General features: G+C 37.8%; 1 protein-coding gene across 1 annotated transcript in view; it reads left to right on the forward strand.

Moving 5' to 3' along the window:
* Positions 1-24,126, forward strand: part of QSER1 (glutamine and serine rich 1) — a 76,857-nt gene extending 52,731 nt beyond the window's left edge. Inside the window, exons 8-13 of the mRNA XM_045014991.1 lie at positions 134-345; positions 2,870-3,007; positions 5,236-5,333; positions 15,075-15,227; positions 17,901-17,996; positions 20,430-24,126. Of these exons, the coding sequence (XP_044870926.1) occupies positions 134-345; positions 2,870-3,007; positions 5,236-5,333; positions 15,075-15,227; positions 17,901-17,996; positions 20,430-20,570 (838 nt within the window). The 3' untranslated portion in view covers positions 20,571-24,126. The remainder of the gene's footprint in view (positions 1-133; positions 346-2,869; positions 3,008-5,235; positions 5,334-15,074; positions 15,228-17,900; positions 17,997-20,429) is intronic.
* Positions 24,127-24,999: the final 873 nt, after the last annotated feature.

Here is a 24,999-nt window from a genome sequence, read left to right on the forward strand (position 1 = left end):
AAATGATCATACTAGAGTGCAATGGAATAAACTTACATGACTCTCAAAAAGTACCATGATTCTTTTTATTAAAATTAGATCTTGTGTGAATTTATTTAGATGACTTATAAAACGGTTCATTATAATATTGCAGGCCCATTCATTACAAACCAAGTAACAGCACCAGCAAAGCTCCTGATCCTCCAGCACCAAAAACTACAACAACGAAAGTCTCTTCTGTGAAACCCAAAGCTAAACAGCCAAAGATAAAGGCTGAACCACCACCAAAGAAACGGAAAAAATGGAAAGAAGAGTTTTCATCTTCCCAGTCTGATTCTTCTCCTGAAGCCCAGAGTGATGAGGATGGTGAGTGGTGCTCTGTTGTCAGTCTTTTATATTTGTTTTTAACTGAATTTAAACTGAAGTCATAAGTACATTATAACATATAGTCTATAAATGTTGTGTCATCTGCAAAATTCCCTTAGAAGGCAGGGAATTTGTCATGAAAATTTAACATCCTCCACATAAAGTTTATTCTTCCAGCCCTTTACCTTGATGATTAACATTATTAAAAATGTAATATTTTACTCTCCCTTTGAGAGTGGGCAGATTTTGCAAGGTTGCTTCAGAATGCAGTTCTGCTTTAAAGAGCGATAATGTAAGAATGACACATCTTAATCTTATCAGATCTGTTCTTTGTGTGTATTCAGAGTCATATTTGCTTAGTTGAGTGAGAGAAATACATTTTTAATACTTAGCTCCTTTTAGTCCCACAGAGCCAGGACATCTATTGCAGAAGAAGCTGATTCTATTCTGGATCATGCCTCCTTAACAGAATTGCTTTAATATGTCCTCAACCACATCTGTGACACCCACTGTCTGCACTGATGTTGCATGGATGTAAAAGTGGGCAGAATTTGGATGCACAGAGTCTTTATTACTGGTGGTGATGCATAAACCAGAACAAAAAGGAACTTGATTTTCAGGTGCATGTTAAGTTTGAACAACTGGCAGTTAGAAAAAAAAATCTTTTGATAGAAAAATCAACCAGATTTGATCTGGAGTCATTCATACAATAATCATGGAACTTTGAGATGCCATTTTTGCAGTCATTTTTCTGGGTAGACCAAACCTTTCAAAGGTTGTTTACCATATTTAGATTACTTTGAGAGAGTTTCCATAGCTTTGTTTTTCTCAGTTTGTTTAAACTTCACATGCATATGAAGATAAACTTGGCAGCACCCTGACCCTGTACTGTTGGATTTCCAAGGCACATTGGCCACTAGAATTTAGACTACTGTACCTCTTTCAGCAGTCTGATTTGTCTTGCATACCCCCAAGTTACATCTCATTTAAACACTACTTGCTTACAAAATCAGACATAAAAATACAAAAGTGGGCTAACCGCGGAACAGAACCCCTGTGTAAGATGAGACTCGCCTGTACTGAAAAATTGCTTATGTTCTCATTTTTACCATATAGTTATAAAATAAATCAATTGGAATATAAATATTGTACTTGCGTTTCAGTGTATAATATATAGAGCAGTATAAACAACTCATTGTATGAAATTTTAGTTTGTACTGACTTCGCTAGTGCTTTTTCTGTAGACTGCTGTAAAACTAGGCAAATATCTAGATGAGTTGATGTACCCCCTGGAAGACTTCTGCGTACCCCTAGGGGTATACGTACCCCTGCTTGAGAACCACTGTCTTAGACTAAAGATGAGTTACTGCAGATAGTCTAGAGCAGGGGTAGGTAACCTATGGCCTGCGTGCCGAAGGTGGCACGTGAGCTGATTTTCAGTGGCACTCACACTGCCCGGGTCCTGGCCACCTTGGCTCTGCGTTTTAATTTAATTTTTAAATGAAGCTTCTTAAACATTTAAAAAACCTTATTTACTTTACATACAACAATAGTTTAGTTATATATTATAGACTTATAGAAAGAGACCTTCTAAAAACACCACTTCTGAAAGGTTGCCGACCCCTGGTCTAGAGCCCCTGTGCTGAAGGTCGAAACTAAAAATAATTTTAATTTTTGATCTAACTTATCATGGTACCAATCTCTCTAACACATACAGCTGTCAGTTTATTAGAATAAGGACTACTCTGGTGGGGACAGTCACCCATGGCAACTTGGAAACCTGACAGAATGGAGCAGTCTCACTACCTACTTTGTTGCAGATTCTAACATTGCATGCTGGAATCAGTAAAGTGCCTCAAGAAGCTGAGCAAACACTTAGTTTAGAAGCATTAATGACTTCTGTATAACACATGCATGATTGAAATGGCTGACTACAAAACTTTTGAAACATCTTGGAAAGTGATAGTAGCTATACGTATATCTGTTTGCTAATGTAATTGGTTATGTATTTTCATGAGCTCATGAAAACATGACATTGACTTTCAGTGGTACTTATGATGCTTAGTGACTTCGGTGTTTTTGACGGTTTTACCCCTTGACTCAGCCGAATCAGTTGGTCTAAGAATGTCTAAGTTGCCACTGGATATTGGTGTCTAATCTAGTTTGCTTGATGGGAATATTTCATCCTCCCTTTTCTCCAGATATTTGTCTGCCTCAGAGTTTTAGAAGGTTCCTATAACCAGAGTATCTAAATGCTGATAATGCAGCTAATTCTGCATCTTTCTGAGAAATATTGCCCTGCTTCTCTGATACACTATAAACCTCCCTTGTTTTGATAAATGCAAAGTTTGACATTATTTCTGTTGAGAAATAACATGTGTTGTAGTCTCTTGGGATACCACTAGAGGTTGCTTGTGTTTAACAATGAAAGCCTTTTATTTCAAAATAGGAACATATGCTAATATACAAATGTTTTCAAATATCTGAGGAAGAAAACATTAATTGTATTCCAATTACTTTTCAGAACTTGTCCCTCCATCTCCTTTTTTCACCCACTTTTTGAACACAAGAGCTATGAAGGAGACCTTTAAGAGTTATATGGAGCTGCTTGTTAGCATTGCCTTAGATCCAGATACAATGCAAGCCTTGGAAAAGAGCAATGGTACAGTGTGTTTTACATAAATTTCTTTGTGCTCTGCTTTGTTTTGTCCCATGATGATTTTTTATTTTAAGATGTATTATGTACATTTTTTATTAATAAAGCAAATATGAAAAGTCTTCTTGTTTCACAGCTGTACCTTAACCTACACTTTTTGATGCAAATAATGTACTATGTGTAATTTGTATTGGTTTCAGGTTGCCGCAAATTCCTGTTTTCCCAGATTCAGCATACTTTGGTACCACATGAGGCACTGTTTTGAGTTTGTACTTTGCTATGTATCTAAAAGTTCTAAACAGGGAGATGTTCAGAGCAAACAGTATTTTTTGCCCCAGTGGAGCAGCCAGAATAGTAGAATTGCCGCGATAGCCTTTGACCACTTTGCTCCAAATTCCAGTTTCATTACATCATGACTTTCATGAGAAGTGGACACCAATATAAATGAGTGGGTGAAATACTAATGTATCTGAATGAGTTTACCATACTGCCCTAATATTACTGTATTGTTAAAATCCAGACAGGGCCGGCTCCAGGCACCAGCATTCCAAGCTGGTGCTCGGGGCGGCAACCTGCAAGGGGCGGCAGTCCCTGTTGGTTTGCCCCCAACCAGCGTGCCAAATTGCCGCCGCGGACGGCGGGGGCCGTCTGTGTGCCCTTAGGGCGGCAGGCGCATTTCCGCGGTGGCGGCAATTCGGCAGCAGCTTCTATGTTTAGCTGTCCGCGGCGGCTTCAGCTAAACATAGAAGCTGCCGCCAAATTGCCACCGCCACGGAAACGCGCCTGCCGCCCTAAGGGCACACGGACTGCCCCCGCCATCTGCGGCGGCAATTTGGCACGCTGCTTGGGGCAGCAAAAACTGTAGAGTCGGCACTGAATCCAGATCAGGATTTAATGGAGGAATTTTTTAACTTTATGTTTTGTTTAAAATATTACTGTATTACTCCAATTGCTTTAAACTACTCCAGAGGGACTTGTCATCTGGTTATATTGGGCCCCTCTCCTGTTAGCATCACTAATGAACCTCACTTTTTTTTTTTAAATCAAGATCACCATTACCAATAATAGACCTACAAATGCTAATTTTATTTAAAAACCATTTCAGTTGTGTGCCTAGTTTTTCATGCAGAGACATACTCATTACTTTATGAAGTTCTGATTTCTGAGCTGTTTGGGTTTAAGATTAGTGTTTGAACACACATGTCCAGGTTGTCTTCAAGAGAACTGCTGTTTGATGGGCGTGTCATTTGAATTTCAACTTGTTAGAACTATGCACTATAGTGGACTGTAGCATACAAATGTCAGTTCTGTGTCTTGGAAATTTAACACAGAAAGCATTAGACTTGAGACACTGATAGAAAGCGTGGGTTTCACATAGTATACAGCTGCTACAACATGGGGCTCTGTGCTGCTAATTTCAGTTTATCCATATTTCAAAAGCTATTTTCTGTTTGAGACTCTACCCTCTCTCTCTGTACACAAAGGGCACAGTCCTGCAGCTGTTATGTGTCAGCAGTCCCAATAAAGGCAATAGGACTGCTGATGGGAGTAAAAACTGCAGGATTGAGCCGCAAATTAAAAGCTAACAAACAATCTTCTCAAGCACCAGTGGCCACCTACCTTGCTACCTAGGTTCTAACATCTCTTATGCAATTGTATAACTATATATAATGGTAAGTGCTGGGAAGCCTTACTAATAGGCAGTGCTACTACCCCTGCCTATAATAAATCCAAGCTAAGCCATGTATATATGCAATATATGACAGCCAGTTTGAAACACACACTCTTCAGCTGAGAGGAGCCTGTCTCTGAACTGAAAATTGTCTTGCATAACAGGGAGAGATTTAGAGAACAATTTAAAGTTGTCTGTAAGGTTCATTCTCTGCACTGCCCTGTCCGTCTCCTTTCTGAACTTTTCATCACAAATCAAAGAACAGAATAACAGTTAGATTTACATTTACCTGTTGGCCTGAATATTATAATGTATGTGGCCTTTGCATATTTGCCAAGTTTTAGAGTCAAGTACTGAGTTCTGTATCTTCACATGTAGATCTTAATATGTAATTTCCCTTTCCTATTTAAAGCAAGGGTATATGAGCAAAATGTATTATTTTGGACTTGGATTATTTTATGCTAATAAATAGAGTAAAGTGGCCCATCTGGCATAAGGGATTTATATAAATAATTGCCTTACATATGTACTTAACTATTTGGTATTTTTTCATGTCTTTCAGATGAGCTTCTTTTGCCTCATATGAGAAAAATTGATGGCATGCTGAATGACAACAGGAAAAGACTGCTTTCCAAATTACGTTTGGAGCATACGTTCAAGGTATTTCCTTTTAAAATTTCAGATTTTAAAACAAAGTCCTAAACAAATCACTAATTCTATACAGGTGTACAGTGAGATGGCAAAATTTGTACCGCGAATGGAATATGAGGTTTGAAAGATACTTTGAATTAAATGTTAATATATTCCACTTAGCAAACATTTTGTGGTAGAGATGTTTCTGCTGTAGAGCTTAAAGTTCAATTTAACTTCCTAAGCTTTAATGTTCATTTTAAAGCATTTTTTTCTTCTATGCTTCTCAAGTTTCTTATCAGAAAATCAAACTATTGTCCCTTTGGAGCTTTTTATTTTTTTTAAGGATACCTGCATTTCTGCCCCATGATGCTGTCCCATGGTGCATCCCAGCTCTTCAGCTGTGGTGAGGTGCAGAGGGCAGCACCAGGCCTCCCTAGAGCCAGAGGTGAGGGATCAAGGACGATGAAACAGTCAAGCACCCTTTCATACCCACAGTCCCGAGTTAAGGGGTGGGAGCCCCATAGGTCAGACAACCGCAGTGTGTCTCACTCTTTGAAACAGTGGACAATAAATTGTTGTGGTCTGGTCAGAGTCAAGAAACACCAGCACTACCACCCCACAACTTGTGTATCGATGGGAAAGCTATAGTGCCACCTACTCTTCTCCCTGTCCCAAACAGCTATGCATAACCCATCCAAAATAGACAAGAAGGATGGGGTAGGTTTTAAAAGAGGGGCAAAGAGAAAAGAGGCTAATTTTACTGCTTCTGGAAACTGGCTACCCAGGCTCTGCCCTCCTGGTTATTTATAAGCAGGACTGTCCCAATGCTGCTTCACTTTTCTGCCAAAACAGCTCCTTGAAACACTGTGAGTAAAGCATAGGAAGTAGGTTTGTCTCTTGCCCCTCTCTCTCTCTCCCTTCCCAACTCAATCACAACAGGGGTTTAAAATGGAGCTGGTAAGACACACAGTCCCACTTCCTGTCTTACACTTGGTGCTTCAGCAGAACAGAGCATCACTGGGTGAAATCCAGTGACCTATGTTATGGATGGGCTAAGACTAGATCATAATGATCTCTTTTGGCCCCAAAAGCTATGAAGAAAGAAGCACTGTAGCAGCCCTCTCTGTAGACAGCAGACAAGTCCGGGAGATAAAATCCAGAGCAGGCAGTTTCCAGCATCAGTGAAACTGGCTGCAGCTGTCCTGCCCTACCTTCTTGAATCTGCTCCTGCCCACAGGACTGGGGCACTTTTTTGGAGAGTTGTTTGTTCCATCCCTACCACCTGCCTATCTCGGGGGGTGAGTGCATACGTGTCTGTATGAGGAAGAGAGCAAGGGTAAACATCAGTGTCATTTTTGCCCCCTTACGCTAAAAATAATAAGGGGTAGGGCTGTTGATTTATCTCCGTTTTAAACACACTGTTAAACAATAGAATACCAATTGAAATTTATTAAATATTTTTGGATATTTTTCTACATTTTCAAATATATTGATTTCTGTTACAACACAGAATATAAAGTGTACAGTGCTCACTGTATATTATTTTTATTACAAATATTTGCACTGTAAAAATGCTAAAAGAAATAGTATTTTTCAGTTCACCTCATACAAGTACCTTAGTGCAATCTCTTTATTGTGGAAGGGCAACTTACAAATGTAGATTTTTGTTGTTGTTACATAATTGCACTAAAAAACAAAACAATGTAGAACTTTAGAGCCTAGAGGTCCACTCAGTCCTATTTCTTGTTCAGCCAATTGCTAAGACAAACAAATATGTTTACATTTACAGGAGATAATGCTGCCTGCTTTTTGTTTATAATGTCACTTGAAAGTGAGAACAGACATTTGCATGGCACATTTGTAATTAGTATTGCAAGATACACCTCTACCCTGATATAACATGACCCGATATAACACAAATTCAGATACAACGCGGTAAAGCAGCGCTCGGGGGGCGGGGCTGCATGCTCCGGTGGATCAAAGCAAGTTCGATATAACGCGGTTTCATCTATAACGCAATAAGATTTTTTGGCTCCCGAGGACAGCGTTTTATCGGGGTAGAGGTGTATTTACATGCCAGATATGCTAAACATTTGTATGTCCCTTCATGCTTTGGCCACCATTCCAGAGGACATGCTTCCATGCTGATGACGCTCGTTAAAAAAATAATGCATTAATTAAACTTGTGACTGAACTCCTTGGGGGAGAATTGTATGTCTCCTGCTCTGTGTTTTACCCGCATTCTGCCATATATTTCATGTTATAGCAGTCTCGGATGATGACCCCACCATGTTGTTCGTTTTAAGAACACTTTCACTGCAGATTTGACAAAACACAAGGTACCAATGTGAGATTTCTAAAGGTAGCTACAGCACGCGACCTAAGAATCTGAAGTGCCTTCCAAAATCTGAGAGGGATGAGGTGTGGAGCGTGCTTTCAGAAGTCTTCAAAGAGCAACACTCCCATGCGGAAACTACAGAACCCAAACCACCAAAAAAGCAAATCAACTTTCTGCTGATGGCATCTGACTCAGATGATGAAAATGAACATGAGTTGGTCTGCACTGCTTTGGATGCACTGCTTTGGATCGTTATCTAGCAGAACTCATCATCAGCATGTAAGCACGTTCTCTGGAATAGTGGTTGAAGCATTTATTTGAAGCATATGAATCATTAGCGCATCTGGCACGTAAATACCTTGCAACGCTGGCTACAACAGTGCCATGCGAATGCCTGTTCTCACTGTCAGGTGATGTTGTAAACAAGAAGCGGCCAGTGTTATCTCCTGCAAATGTAAACAAACTTGTTTGTCTGAGTGATTGGCTGAACAAGAAGTAGTATTTTTATTTTTACAGTGCAAATATTTGTAATAAAAAATAAATATAAAGTGAGCAGTGTACACTTTGTGTTCTGTGTTGTAATTGAAATCAATATATTTGAAAATGCGGAAAACATCCAAAAATATTTATATAAATTGTTTAACTGCAATTAATCACGATTAATTTTTTTGATCGCTTGACAGCCCTAATAAGAGATGTTTATTTCCTAACTGATTTCCCTGCCTATTTTGTGGGTGTCATCATGGCTTTCTGTTCCAGGGATGAAGGCATTGTTGACTAGGGTGGATTGATTTAAATCATCACTTTTAATCTTGTTTTGTATTTGAACTTTCCAGTCAGTTTCCTAAAGAAGGGTTTATTTGCATTGGTAGGTAACCATTAAAACATGTTGATTTACATCTGTGTATATCCTTTTTGCTAACCAAGAGGATATCTATACACCTTTATTTAAGCTGTTATATAGCTTTACATACACTTATTTAGATTCTTAGTTTTCACTTTTTTATTGTGTTAGAATGGCGCATTTCTTACTTACTAGATGATGGAGTGTTTGGGGTTGTTTTTTACTCTTGGTTTTTGGCAAGTTTTATTTGGAGAAATTGGAATTTTTACAAATGTACAAATACTACAGTTCAAATTGTTTTTTTATTAGTTAAAATACTTTAACATAAATTTGCTGGCTGCATAAGAAAAAAGGTTTTGTCAAACTATCCCTATAACATGCAGAAAATTAAAACGGATTTATCAAAAATACTACTATCTGTAATTAGTGAATTGAACTAATTGTTTCTGGTCACATGTCCATCAAGACTTTAGAACTAAGAGATCTCATCTTTTCTCACACAGTTTTATTCATCAAGTGGAAGAGGAAAACAAGCTTTTAGCCTTTTCATCTCCCAATGTGTTTCTTAACTTTGAAAGAACAGTCATTAAACTGAACTAGTTAAATAAACTGAAATTAAGTAAATATACACTCTGCAAGTGCAAAAGAGGCTACTGCTGACAAACACTGATTTAGCAGCACATCATAGATTCAACATAGAATGTCAGGAGGTTATCTAGTCCAACCCCGTGCTCAAAGCAGGACCATCCCCAGACAGATTTTTGCCCCATCCTTAAATGGCCCTCTCAATGATTGAACTCATGAGCCTGGGTTTAGCAGGCCAATGCTCAAACCACTGAGCTATCCCTCCCCCCATCATCAAACTCTGGTTCCAGGTGTTAGCCAGTGACTTCTACCTGTTCAGTGGTTTGACTTTCTTGAAAACTTTCGCAGCAAACATATGCTGTTTAGTATAGTTTTTTAGTTTAATTTAGATTATTTTAATAGATTCTACTAAATTTAAACCTTGACATGGGCTGTAATAATTTTCAGATGTAATTTAAATAGGTTTATATTTAAAAAGATAAATTTATTTAATTTAAATTTTTTAAAAATAGGTATTTTTTAATTAATTTTTATCCACCCTGTTGTAGGCACCAGTCCTGTTTTCCTCTCTTTGTTAATTTAGGACTTTGGGGCAAGAAGGTTAATTACCTCCCCATCTCATCACTACTGAAAAGCTGTTCCCTGCAGAAGCAGTAGTTCCTGCTCCTATCTTCCCAGTAGCCCTCTGTGGCTCCTTCATGGCAACAGCAAAGCTCCTGGAGGGTGTCTAAATCTCTCTGATACTTTTCATAATAAATACAAATGGTCTGTTTAACTGACCCTGAGCCTCCATTTTTATTGTTGTTGTTTTTACAGTGAGAGTTAGGGACATAATGACAATTTGATTCCCACTGTGCTAATACTTCTGTAGCTAATCATTACACCCAGTTAGAAGAAAAGCATCGTTAGCATGCACAAGATTGTCACAGTTATATAAAATTATATCCACTTACTCACTATATCATGTTACAAATTCCAGCTGTATAAAGAAGCTTTTGCTTTCTGTTCACCCAATAAAAGAAAATAAATTATGTCTCTTAAATCAGATAATGTAGCCCCAATCCTACAACCTGATCTGTATGGAAGTATATAGAGCTCCAGGCAAGCCCAGGGATCTGCCCACATGGATCAGATTGCAGGATCAGGGCATATGTTTGTAAAATGGCTCATTTTGTTAGTATGTCTATATTTCTAGTACAGAAGTACAAGCCCATATCATGTCTGTGTTAGCAATTTTGTAGTAATGAAAGGCTAATTTCCTACCATGAACATCTCTATTGGTTTGATACCAAATAGGTTACATACTTTTAAAATCCAGTTTAATCCATTATTTAGAACAAGAAAGCCTGTTTTTATAATAATGTTGATAAAAATGAGTAGTTCAGGTGTTAGAGATTCAGACTAGGCAACCAACAAGTAAAAGATGGAAATGCGTTGGTTACTCAGGAACACCATTCATTTCTGCATACTTTTTAGTACTCTGTACTGATAACCGTGTATAGTAATTATATATTAATTAAAATGGAAATGGACAATATGGGATATTTGAGTGTAGAATTGCAAACCAAATCATACAGTAAAATCACCAATCAATAATCAAATCAGCAGCTTTGTCTATACACTTTTCTGCACAGTTCAAACAGCTATAAAATCCCACTCTGTCTGGTTATAATCTTATTTCAGTAAACAAAATTAAACTATTCTTTCTATGTTAGTTTCATCTCTGTAAATTAACTCTGTCTTTTAGATACAACTCAACAATGTATGTATTTGGTAATTTATTAGACTTATTACAAATGTTCAGAATAGCATTGTTAGTTAACATCAATTGTGCTTCATTTCTTGGAAGTTTCATTTTCTATAAAGTACTCACCATTCAAAGTCATCTGGCTCATTCCACTGAGCAAGTCTGATTTATAGCTTGTCCTCTTGACCCACTAGAACATGGAAATGACTAGTATTTTCCTCCTCCTCCTTCCAATTCAAAACTAGTCCTGTTTTGGGTCAGTGCTCCTGTTTGAAGTCTGTTCTACTCCATATTAATAGACAATAGCATTGAGCCAGTGACGGATGAGGCAGGACTTCCTGGCATAAGACTGAAATTCAGAAAATGCAGTGAAACTCCACAGAGAATTCTATAACAGGTAGAAAATTAAACTCACGGAGGGGAAAAACAATCTGGTGGAGTCATTTTTCTTAACTTGAAGGCTGCTGCTATGACTAGTCTACATTTTGGTCGCTTGAGCTGACTAGTACCAGAGTACAACTGTCTCTTTTGCACATGGATTTTTAGTTTCCTCCTGAGATTGTTACTAAGGGAAAAGTAACTAATCTGTTAAAACACTAATTAAGCACATTTTGTTTTCAGGGACACAGTACCAGGTGCCTGGAAACTGTAGGAGTCTGGATAGGAGAGTCCTTGAATTCTGTAACTGTTCATTAAAAAGTTCATCTTATCATCTGTAGACTATATAAGGCACCATTAGTTTTAATCTGAACATTTTAACCCCTTAATTTCTTGTAGCAGTAAGTCCAACTGTATGCCAAATTCTTTCCTGTAATTTGTTATAGTCACATTTCCCTGAACAATGTAGTAATTTATGCAAGTAAAGAAATATAATCAGTTAAATGAATATATTATCTCTGGATGAAAGTAAGATATTACATAATACAATGAACTTTTAAAAATTATTTGTTAAAATAATTATACATTTTTACAAAAGATATTATTCATTTAACACATAATGCAAAACTGAAGTTAGTAAAAATAAAATAATCACCATTTAGTTAGTGTGTGTCTCAGAAATGATCTCGTGCTTTGCTGGAGATCTATAGATGTATCTATAGCTGAATGATGACATCTAGTGCCATTTGTTGCAAATGTAGTGACAACACATCTTTCATGTGAAATTCTATACATCCAAACACTTCTCTGAAGATGAACTATAGGTACTCTTTCCCCATGAAATTAACTAAGGCTTAGCCTGTTCTACAAAGCTTTGCCAGCATAGCTATGTCAGCTAGGGGTGTGAGAAAATTACATACCCTTGCTGACATAGGTATGCTGACAAAACTCCTGGTGTAGATGCAACTGTGCCAGCGGAAAAGTGCTTCTTTTGGCATAGCTAATGTCATTCAGGGAGGTAATGTAGCTATATGCCAGTTTAACTCTTTTTGTTGGTTTATGTTGTGTCCCCACTAAGGGGTTCTGCCAGCATATAGCTATACCAGCAAATGATACAGAGGAACGAGTACTGGGTTGGGAGCTGGGACCTCTAAATTCTAATCCTGGCTCTTCACTTAACTGCATGTCCTTGGCCAAGTTACTTAACCTCTCTTAACTTAGTTTCTCTATCTTTAAAATGAGACTATTAATACCTCTCCTTACTGACCTTAAGGCTCTCTTAAACCAAATAAGAATATCTGCACTAGGGGGTGCACCAATTTAATTATAAACCAGTTTACTATTAAAATCAGTATAATTTTCTGGTATAGATAAGGCTTAAATGTTAATTTAACACTGGAGTGATTCCATCTTCTAGATGAAGATTCCGTGTTAGGGTAGTTGTTTCAAGAATCCAAAGTATTACTGTCACATGCTCCAACTAAAGCAGCAGCAGCAACATTTCGGGGAGGGGGCTTGCATTTTTTGGAGCCAGCTGCAGTGTTACCAGCAGTCATGATTTAATCGCAAGTCTTGCAATATTTGATACTTTTCTTAAAGCTCCAGCTCCTGGATTCATGTGATTACATGAGAATCTCAGCTTTCACTTTAAAAAAGTTTCTAACCCTTGTGTTTGCAGAGAAAAGTTTGAAAACATGAATCCTAAAATACATCAGAAGACAACTAGAAATAAATTAAAATATTTTTTTAAATGGTGTGGAATTTAATGCCAATTGCATATATTTTTTTGGGCCTCACTCGTGGTTTTTGAATATGTGGTATTGGCAGTACTACAACAACAGGGGCCTGAAGGATACTTTCAAAAGCTTTCTTAATTAACGAGAACACATGCAGCTAAGGATAGTTACTGTGTTTCACTTTAGGTTTTGTTCTAGAGCTACCACTATCTGAACTTAAAGGACAGTTGAGTGTCTGTACTCATACAATCCTTTGCATTCCGCTATCAAGGGAATTAATTAATTGTAGGAATTTTGTCTCTTTTGTACTGTTTGCTTTGGGAATTGGATACAGAGACCTTCTAAAGCATGTTACAAAAAGGGGAACTGAAAGGTGGGGAACTGCTACATATAATTGCCATTCACCTCTGAGTCAGTAGTTTGACTAACTCAGATCAAGAGTGCCCAAAAGTTACTACTGTTTTACAGCTTTTTGGTGCCCCTGTATAAAATGGGATGGACACATCCTCATTTAAAAAAGGAATCAAAACAAAATAGCATGCCACAGCAATATATTATTTCTATACCCTGTAGAGAGTTCAAGGGTTTTTTATGATGGATGTAGCTCACTACTTCACCTGGAAATCAAATGTTATGATTAATAAAATCTGTGTGGGAAAAAAAATATGAGAACATATGGAATTAGTTGGGTGTCAGCAATTAGGGCTGCTTCAGATGCTGCTAATAGACTTGGGAAGGAGGGGAAAGAAGAAGGCACTTCTAAAGCTTCATTAGGATTTTCAGGGTTTTTTTGTTTTCATTTAAAGTAGTTTAGGTCCATTCCTTGACCTAATGTGAAGGGATTGGGTGTTTTTTTGTTTTGTTTGTTTGTTGTTTTTGACACTTTAGAGGATATCTCAGACCCCTTTGGCTATCTAGCTACTACCATTTCCTTCTTTAATCTTAAAATTTGTAAGGGCTTGCTCTTTACTGACCTCCTCCTCCATTCCAATTTTCTAGTAACAGACAGTGCTTTGTGTTTGTCTCCCTCTGACTTATTTTTCATTCATGTGCACCCTCTGACTAACCAATGTATTCATTTAAAACTTTCTTAATTGTAAGTTCTCAAAATTGTATTACATTTTTTAACTGATGTCAAAGTTCAGATTTTTGTGTGCAGATGTGGAGGGGAGTTAAGCAAAGACAGCCCTTGATGAGGTTTTCAATTTAAAATAAATAGAGTTCCCACATCTTAAAACATTTGCAGTATTCAAACTGTTCTTTCAGTGACATTAAGTCCTATCAAAAGACTACCTCGCATCTTGGGGGCAAATTGAGAATTTAACTCTGTTAATTCAGAGGACCTATATTACAAAGCAGTAACTTTAATTACAATGCAAATTTATCCTCCTGCAATGGTGTACACTGTCGTCTAAAACAGGAAAGTTTATTTTTGAAATATTCCCAACTATTGCTGGATAACAAATTTGTTAATGAGATTGGGTGTGTTTTCCTTTCTGAGCGGTGTAGAGAAAATAGTGAGTAGTCTGATAGCTTAAGTACAGGACTAACAGTCAGAAGTCTGGGTTTTATTCTTGGATCTGATAGACTGGCTGTGTGACACTGAGGTGCGTTGCTGTAAAACTTCTTTGTGACTCAATTTCCCCATCTGTAAAATGAAGATGATAATGCTTCCCTACTTCATAGGTGTATTAAGGCCTAATTTATTGATATTTTTAAAACGCTTACAGATTCTTGGATGGAAGGAGCGATAGAATGCAAAGTAAAATAGACAATTGTAAGCAATCAAAATTGCCTGTTGGATTTCTTGCTAGTTTGTTTTTTTTAATAAAGGAACACAAAGATGACAACTGTGATATGAGAAAGGGCCTGATTCCCTTGAGACATTACTTTTAAAGCCAGTCAAAAAAAGTCACTTTTCTGTGTGTGTCTGTATGTTTTTATATTGCTGTCTTATAGATGATTGACTGAGTGAGGCTTTTAGACTTGTATGTAAAATATTTTGATTGGTTGCTTTCACTCTTTTAACTTCTCTGAAAATAATGGTCAATTTTTCAGCAGTCTGATTGATTGAGAAGTTCTCTTTTGGTGGAATTTTTGCATAATTCAAAATCATTTTTGCTTTTATGCTCTGTTTAAGAGTGCTTTGGAAAACTTTCCTGAACTGACAGTAATCACTCGCGATTCTAAAACAAAAAGTGGAGGAGCTGCTCTTTCTAAAATCAGAATGAATGGTAAAGCTTACAACAAGAAAACACTGAGGACTTCTAAATCAACCACTAAGTTAGCACACGTAAGTGTTTAGAAGATTCATCGCTGCTGCCATCTTATTTCTAGCATGATAGATGAAAAAAAAAACCTTAAAGGATTGCATTTTGTTGGTAATTTTTTTTTTTTGCAAATATATAAAAAAGATAAAATTGTAAACATATTTAATAATTAAGTAATTTTGAAAATAATGATTAGTTTGAAATCTACAGCATATTAAATCACTTGTCTTGGTGACCTGTTTCCTTTTATTATTAAACCATTATAGATATAGGGTTGCCGAATGTCCAGTTTTCAACCGGAACAGCTGGTCAAAAAGGGACCCTGGTGGCTCCAGTGAGCACTGCTGACAGGGCCATTAAAGGTCCAGTTGGCACGGGGCTGACAAGCTCCCTACCCGGCTCTGGGTGGCTTCCAGGAATCGGCCAGCATGTCCCTCCAGCTCCTAGGCGTAGGGCGGCCACAGGGGTTCTGCACACTGTCCCTGCCCCAAGCAGTGGCTCTGCAGCTTCCATTGGCTGTGGTTCCCAGCCAATGGGAGCTGCGGGGGCGGTGCCTGCAGGTGGGAGCAGTGTGGAGCCCCCAGGCCGCACCTCCACCTAGGAGTTGGACAGACATGTTGCCTCTTCCCGGTAGCCCCCTGAGGTAAGCACCATCAGGAGCCTGCACCCCTGCCCCAGCCCGAGCCCCCTTCCTGCACCTCAAATCCCTCATCCCCGGCCGTACCCCACCCCAAAGCCCACATCCCCAGGCAGAGCCCTCACCCCCTCCCAAACCCCCTGCCCCAGCCTGGAGCCCCCTCACACACCTTGAATCCCTCATTTCTGGTTCCACCGTGGAGCCTGCACCCTCAGCCCAGAGACTGTACTCTCACAGTCCAATCCCTTGCCTCAGCCTGGAGCCCCCTCCCACACCCCAAACCCCTCATCCCCAGCCCCACCCCGGAGCCATCACCACCTCCTGCTCCTGAACCCCCTGCCCCAGCTCAGTGAAAATGAGCGAGTGAGTGAGGGTGGGGGAGAGTGAGCGATGCAGGGAGGAGGGCTGGAGAGAGTGGGGGCGGGGCCTTGGAGAAGGGGTGGGGCCTCAGGGCAAGGGGCAGGGCAAGGGTGTTCAGTTTCTGCAGTTAGAAACTTGGCAACTCTATATAATTTATTCCAAATAGGTAAGCAAAATTTGGTACATGTGTTAAAATAATATTCCACACAACAATTCTTGAATGGAATCATGTGCATATGTAAATAATGTATGTAGGGCCACATTGGGTACATCTACACAGGGATAAAAAAACCCACAGTTGGCCCAGGTCAGCTGAAACAGGGCTCGGCTCTGGGGCTGAAAAGTTGGCTATGTAGATGTTCCAAGCTTGGGCTGGAGCTCGAGCTCTGGGAGCCTGCAATTTTTAGCCCCACAGCTTGTGTCCCACAAGCCCAAGTCAGCTGACCTGGGCCAGCTACAGCTGTTGCCACTGATCTTTTATTCCTATGTAGACATACCCATCATGGCCTGTCCTGTATGCCAAAGCAAAGAATTAAGGAGGTATAAGGCAACCTCTTACTCCCCTGTGCAATTTACTCACATCACAGGTAGCAGGATGAAACAGTCTCCTTGGAGCTGCTGCTCCCCTTCTTGCACAGGCAGGAGGAGGGAATGGACTCAGCCTTAGATGGTGGCCCTCCCATCTCCATAGTGTAACAGGCAGCACAGCTGTGCTAGCCGGCAAATGTTAGACTAGGTCTAGGTTTGGTTCAGGGTACATTTCCCCCCTCCATCCCTCTCCCACCAGAGCCAAGGGGGAATACGGGACAGCTTCTGGCAGAGCACAACACCACGTTGCCCCTACATGCAGCTGGTGGCAGTTTAGCCTTTAATATTAACATTTACTTAAAGTTGATGTAGATTTCGACTGTAAACTGTACAATAGCTGCTAGACAGTACATGGAAAAATAAATGTTTCCACTGGAGAAACTTTAATTTGATCATAAGGCATGTCATAGGCCAGGCATATAAATAAATTTATTCTTTGTTGTAGCTTCTCATTTATCTCCAGTGACAGAAGTTGTTTCATATCTTATTGTTAAAAGGAATATTGAAAAGAAATATTAGAGAAATACATAACTCATCTTTGTGGCTTTTTCAGGACAGTCTGAACTAGATTTTACAAGATACTGGAAGACATACCTAAAGCAAGTTTAGCTAACATCGGTAGATGCAGGAGATGCCACCAACCAGTGAATATATTCCACATATTTTTGTAAATTTTGGAAAGAAAAAACTGTCGCAGCAATATATGCAAGCTCTTTCCACAGTTCCTCAGACAAAGATCTGCCCTTCTCCAAAAATCTATACAGAATTTGATAGATTAAGTGAACAACAAGAAATAGCTATATCTTTTACTATTTTTAGAGATGTCAGTAATACTTGAAAAATAGCAAGCTAACACACCTTCCATATATTCAGAGTGGTTGAAAGAACTATTAAACCCAGCTTTAAAGAAGACATTAAATTTACATGAGAAACAAAGTGGGTAAGGGTATACTAATTTTGGTGTTACATATCTCTTGATGCAGTTTCAGACATGATGATAGTTACCTTTTATTTCTGAATTGCTAAAATTGACATGATCCATTTGGTAATAAGAAGCCTATCTCAGAACAAATATCATTAATTTGCCTAAAAATAACTATTTTCTCTGCAGGAGTTTACTGTAGATCCAGAAAAAATACAGTTGTACTCTTTGTATCACTCACTCCATCATTACAAATACCACATATATCTGACATGTAAAGAGGAGGTGAGTATTTGTTCTGCTTCTTATATGTGGCATTATTTTAGATTAATTAAGAAGTAGTGTAGAAAGTTAAATTATCTGTCTATAACAGAATTATCAAAACATCAGTAGGAGGCAGCTAATACCCACTTCTTCCCTTGCATCCGAAGAAGTGGGTATTCACCCACGAAAGCTCATTCTGCAAAACGTCTGTTAGTCTATAAGGTGCCACAGGATTCTTTGCTGCAGCTAAATGTGTTTCTGATTTTTAACCCAACCAAAGTAATGATTCTATTGCAGACAAGTCAAGGTAATCAACTGTTGACATTAGTGGGTGATGATTTTCTATTCTGCATAATGTGATATGTTACAATACTTCCATAATATTCCCTATTTTAAGTGACTCCACAGTTAAGCCTGTGTTGGTATTAGCATATAACTTGATTAAAATTTTCTCTTTAATTTCAATTACTAAAATACAATCTGTATATTTGGGACAGTAACTCTTCCTAGGACAACTGGATTTTCTATATAACTTCTTTAGTAGAATATTAACTTTAATAGAAGAAACATTTAAAAACACCAATTTTAAAAAATATTCTGTTTTTCTACCAGTTCTTCAATCCCTCTGACTAAACAGTCCCCACAGACTCCAAATTTCTCTCTCACTCTGTCTCGCCAACATACACACATTGCATCCTCACATACACACATTCTGATAACATTTTGGACATAAGGCTTTTTTTTTTTTTAAATTAAACACATATGCTTATTGACCTAATTGAGTTTCATCAAGATGAACTGACAAAACTGCTCAGATCAGCAGCTGTTTCTGTTTTATGACATGTCTCACCACCTGTGCTTTGCACAAACCCTTGGTGAGGCAGGCTAGGTAGCCAGAGGCATGAGGATTGTGCTCTGTGGATTAGAGGCACCTTCAGAGACCCATAAGGTTTGAGTAGGGATGCTGAAGGATAGACTGAATGGGACTTTGGGAGACACAGGGTGTTTTAGCAGACATGTGTGGGATCTGGAGGGAAGTGGCTTTGAGGTGGGGGAAGGAGAGCCTGAGATTGGGGTATTTGTGGCTGTGCAGAGTCAGGGATAAGAGAAGAGGTAGCCCACTGCCTCTGCATAAGGCATTGGCATATCAAGGTTTCCCTATGATTTATCTTCCTCAGTGAACAGAGGCCACAACTACCAGTAGAGCCCTTTGGTGCCAGTGCCTGGATGCAAATACACTGAGTTCCTTACACACATGCACACATTCTCAGACATGCCTAGGCCATGTACAGCCTTGGTTCCACCTCCAAACAGACTAATAAATCACCACTCAGTTCTGCAAGACCAATATTCACAGCACTGTGGGGACCTCTGAGAGTAGCAGAAATACTATGAGCATTAGGCTATCTTGTAACAAGGTAAAAGGGAGAGAGGGAGGGAAAAAACATGGTGTGAAGGGAGCATGGAAGGAAGTCGGGTTTGCCCTAGATTGGGTCTGCAGCAGGAGAAGTGGAGTTCAATTCTATTGGTTCATGAAACCCTGGACAATAAGGTTGCAAGGGTTGGTGAGGACTTAACTATTGATATCCTGCCTCTTTTATAGATGAATTGATGTTATGTACACTAGAGCATTTTTAAATGGTTTTTAACAAAAAATGTTGGGGGGAATATATTATAGTTTAGACTTAATATAAAAAAATCGTATTTGTGTATTCATAATAATTCATTTGCTTTTAAGTTCATTCTTCCTAATTTTGCTAAAGAAGGCACAACTGTTTTTTATTTTTACATTTCTTCATGCTGTGTTTGTGGAGAAAAATTCAAGGTTTTTTAATAGTATATTTCATTGCTTGAACTTTCTTTTAGACTAAGATCTTTAATTATTCATATATTTCCTCTTTAAGTATCCTAAAGCCAATTCTGAAAATCAGTTGACAAGTTCTGTCTTTATCCCGTCTGGCATTGCATTGTTACAGTTCTGTCGTAAACTATAGACTAGTTATCAAACTCTAGGAAATAAGATAATATTGCCTTTTAATTGTGCATGTTTTTAAATATATTTTTAAAAATATCTTAGCATTTATTTATATTATTGGATCTTATATTTTAAGAATGTTAAATCAACACGGCATTGTTCACATTTATGGCATTTCTTAAGACCATTCCTACACATTTCTTAAGATACCAGGAGTTGAAGGTGTTTAGCACCTTGGAAAATCAGACCCTAGATTGGTATTTTTTAATTAGATCACTTCAGTAATGAATAATAGACCTGGACCTTAGCTAGCCATGTCTGCAGAAGAGACGGCCCTGGACAAATAAAGCTTGACTAAGAATTCCTACCACTTTGCAGACATTAGCATATGGATCAAGGAAGTGTTTATGAGCTGCATGCTACATTTTAAATGAGTAACGGAGGCAGGCTAATATGTTTTTTCTCTTTTTCTCAAATAGATTTCTTCTGTTCAGAAAAAGAGTGCAGATCTAGGACAGGAGGAGATTGTTCAGCTGTGCATGAAAAATATAAAATGGGTGGAGGATCTGTTTGAAAAGTTTGGTGAACTTTTGAATCACGTACAGCAGAAGTGTTCATAACAAACTTTCTTCAGAATCTGACATTTTTCTACAGCACTAACCTGATGGAAAAGAAAGCTCAGAGAGAGACTCTGATTCTCATACAATACCAGACTATGTTCTTATTCATAGGCATTTTATTTCTCTTGTGGAACTTTGTACTTTGGCGCCTGCTAAGGAAAAGTGATGCTGCCAAGGAAATGAGTCTTTTAGAGATGGAAGTAAACATAAACATCACCACATTTTAACCTGAATAATGATTTTTGTATTTTGTAAACTATTGGGTAACTTAGTTTTATTTTCAGAAATGTTTTTGACAAATGATAAAGCATGCACTAAGTATAATTTTTTCTTTATTGCTATAGAGATAACACTTAAAATACTATGGCTGTTTCCGACTCTGGTGAACACCAAAAACAGTCAGGGCTGGGATAAACTAATATTTGCATTTCTGTCTGGCCATGAAATTTAGAGTATTATGCATTTTGTAAACAGAGCTGGTGTGACATCAAATTCTGTATACAAATATTGCCATCATAAAATTCAGAAATGTAATTATGCTTTATGGACTCCTTTTACTATTATCATGTTCAGGAGACTGAACATGGAGTTGGTGCAATCCGATGACTGCTTTTTGTGTCAAATTATATTGTAATGAAAGACAATGACCTTAACTATTTTCCCTGTTTTGAAGAAAAATATTTTCCTTTATACTGTGTTTTTTGTTTTTTCTTTTGGAAAAAAAATTCAATTGTACATTTTATCTCACTAATAGTTGTATTTTTCACAGAGAAAATATTGTGGTTAAAGTTGTTTCATGTATCTTTGTAATACACTTTACATTGTTTTCAGTAAATCTTATTCATTTATATGTTGATTTCATATTGTAAACTATATATCTTGAGGTAACCCTTTTTGTTTATACAGGTTTTCTTCAGTGTTAACCAGAATAATGCATAATAGACTAGTTTTGCTTTAAGTGTAGTTGTGTTAGACACTGCAGTTATTTTCTCATACGTGAAAATAAATTTCTTACTAAACTGGCCCCTGATTAACTGAGAGTTTAAATGAAAAGCTACTATACTTTATCTTCTGGTCAACAAAGATTTGTGAATAGACTATATGCAGTGTTAAACACAGCTTACATAGTTGTTTTTAGAACTGGCAGTGGCAGAGCTATTCTCTTTTTGGTGCCTTTTAGATCTTCAGACATACTTTTGTAGCATCCCTCCCATCCAGTTTCTTAACAGTTAATAGTGCCACTAGTCCCACTCAGACAACGAATGTAATAGGCTCAAAACAGTAGAACTTGTTCTTTAAGTTTGCCAACAGAATGCCTTACTTTCAGTCATTCAAACTGTGTACATGCTGGGGCCCAAAAGAAATAGACATGTCATTCTTTCCTCAGATAATGTTTTGTTTTGGTTTTTTAAATTCTTTTATCCTTTAACTGCCACTTAGTGCCTTAATTTCAACCAGGAAAGCAGGGTGCACCACTGATTGGCCAAATAGGACATGCTTGTATACAATGTGGTTTGTTTTCCAGTTTTCTGTTTTGATCCTATTTAGCTGCTAATATATTCATTAGACCTTAGAATTGTAAAGAATATAATGAAGAGATGTGAAAGTGAAGTGATACCATCTTGAGTAATCAAATTAGGGTTTCGAAAATCAAAATGTATGTCATTTTAACTGGTAGTTAGATCCTTGTTAAGTTGGATGTTTGCCATGTTTCCAAAGGTATTCATCTTGTTAAAAGCAATAATTCTTCTTTTAAGGTTTGTACCCACATTACTATGAACAGACTGACTGAACAATGGAAGTTGGTAAATGCCCCTTGTTTACTTTAAAACTTCTTCATGCTGTACCTGCTTTAAAAAGGCAGTTTATTACCATGACAGGAGGTGCGTTGTGTTACTGCTATGCGTACCATAATCAAGGGGAGCAGTATGGATTTTGACTTAGGAAGTGTAGAATGTTAAGAAGCATCATGCAGGTAATTTGCTCTTTCAGTGAAAAGGAGGGAGTTGAGGTGTGATGGGGTAGGAGATCTGCTATATTTCTCTCATGCAGTACTGAATCTGGAATGAACTGCTTCATTTCCCCCCCTCTCCTTCCCCCCCCCCCCCGACTTTGTAATTAAACTAATGAGGTGGTACCAATCAGCAATGTTACAAACATTAATAGTATTCATTTAAAATCTGTTAATTTAAATATGAACACTAAAGTATATAGACATTTATCTAGAATATTCATTAATCTATCATTTAAAAATAAAAGCATGATGACATAGATTGAGCGAACAATATGGTTGGCTCTTTGGTTATACAACAAAGTACTAGTCAGAACTTGTTAGCCACAGGTGCCTTCCTAATACACCCATGAAAAAAACAAATGGAAGACGTTTCTACATTTTTAATTTTATATGTTTCTACTTTATGCTTCCTGTAGGAGCCTGAATTGAAGTTTTAAGAAACCAGTCATTTCAGCCCAAGCCCCAGACTAAGCCCTCAGACTATTGGAAACTAAGCAGTGGCTTATGGAGAAGCTGGTCTTTTCATAAAAGCAGGTACATTGAAAAGAAAAAGGGACGGCCTATCATTCGCAGTGCTCTGCACTGCCATGGAGGGAGACCTGGCTTCAGTTCCAGCTCTGTTTCATTCCCAAGGCCAGTAGACAGAGCACTCTGCCTATAGAAGATAGAAAGCACCCTGCTTTGCTCAAAAGCAACCACTCCAGTCTATTAAAGAGCAATATAAAGGAACTCCATGTCATCCTGCCCTTGGCTAGAAAGATGGTGGTTGGGTTACTTAGGCCATCAAACGAGGATGAATTAAAAATATGGGAATCTTAGGAAAGTGAAGGACCATTCAGGTGGAATAAAACTTAGTCAATGGAAATTGAAGAGGGATTTTTATACTGAAGCAAATTTAGAAGTAATGTCTATGTACAAATTACTTTTTTTGCACAAATATCTTGCTTTGTTTTGTTGTGTTGCAATTTCAGATAACTGGTGGGTAAGAGTTAATTCTGCACCCACACCCCAATGTTCTTTCCTCCTTGATCCTGCAGTAGGGTCCAAGTCCTTTAATCTCTGCTGCCAATGAAAATTCAAGCATTTACTTGACTGCAGGAACAAATTGGAAGAGAAGATGCACTAGGAAAGAACAAACCCCAGTATAGACATTTCATTAGCAAGTAGAGAAACTAATTAAATCAAATCCTTGGTAAATTATTCAGGTTTTAATTGTTCCCATTCCTCCCCCAACCAGCATGGCATCCCTCTCTCTCTTGTTTTTGTTTTAATTAAAGCATAGTATTTCAGTAAAGGCAGGGTGCTCTCCAAGCTGCTAATTCCAAAGTTTTGCTAGTAAAAATCAGTAAAACCATTGGGTTGAAAAATTCTCTGAAAACCTCTAATGGCTTTAGGGCCTCTAGAGTCTTATCACCTGTGTCATATTTAATATATTGTTTAAATGATATACTTTTAGAAAAGGAAAATCTTCCAGTCTGTCTTCCAGTAAATGCTTTCTGTAGGGAAAATATATTTTAAATATTAAATATTTAAAGCAAATTTTAAAAAAAAACAAACTAAAAATATCATCCCAAGATGTCAGTGTGCAATCACTTCTGATTTTTGTTGGTAGCACTTGACATTTGGTTTCACACGGTATCACACCTGTGCATTATTATACAATGCGCACCTGAACATATCTTATTGTTTAAGTTAATGTTAACATGTCATTGTTAACAAATGCATGTTTCTGTATAACTCCTCTACATATAGCAAAAATTAGGTTAGGACTAAAACACCTTATGCATTTTTAGTCCAGATTTTCAGGTGGTCCATAATACAATGTATGGAAATGTGAATAAGGACACAATTTTGTACCATTCATTTGATGTTATTAACTAAATCCATTAAAATGAAAACACTTTTTAAACAAAAAATCATAATGTTCAGTGATTTATTATTAAAACAACAAAACTTGAAAAGCTAGACTGCCGAGAAAATTGGCATGTTTGAGGCATAATGCTTTCTGATCTCTCACTTAATATGAAGAAGTCTCTATAACTGATCTAGTGTGTTTCATCATACTCTTTTAGTTCAGACACATGCTATCATGTTTAACTCTGTAATTTTGTTTACCTTGTGTCTGGTTTCCAAATGTTTTAAATCTACTTCCACTGTATAACTACCAGCAAGGCAGTCCCTGAACAGATGTAAAATAAGGAGATAAAAGATTTTGGACATTGATAAAACAGGAAGAATATATCCTCTTTGTACAGAGTGGATAACTATATAAAGTTTTGTAAATATGTCATGCCTACAGAAAGATATTGCTAGGGATTTGCTTGTCTAGTTATGGTAAAACATCATATTTTAAACCCAAATCATCTCCCATGCATATTATTTCCATACAGGGGACTGGAAGGCCCACAAGTTTTG

The sequence above is a fragment of the Mauremys mutica genome, chromosome 4, assembly GCF_020497125.1.
Source record: "Mauremys mutica isolate MM-2020 ecotype Southern chromosome 4, ASM2049712v1, whole genome shotgun sequence".
Classification (NCBI taxonomy): domain Eukaryota; kingdom Metazoa; phylum Chordata; order Testudines; family Geoemydidae; genus Mauremys; species Mauremys mutica.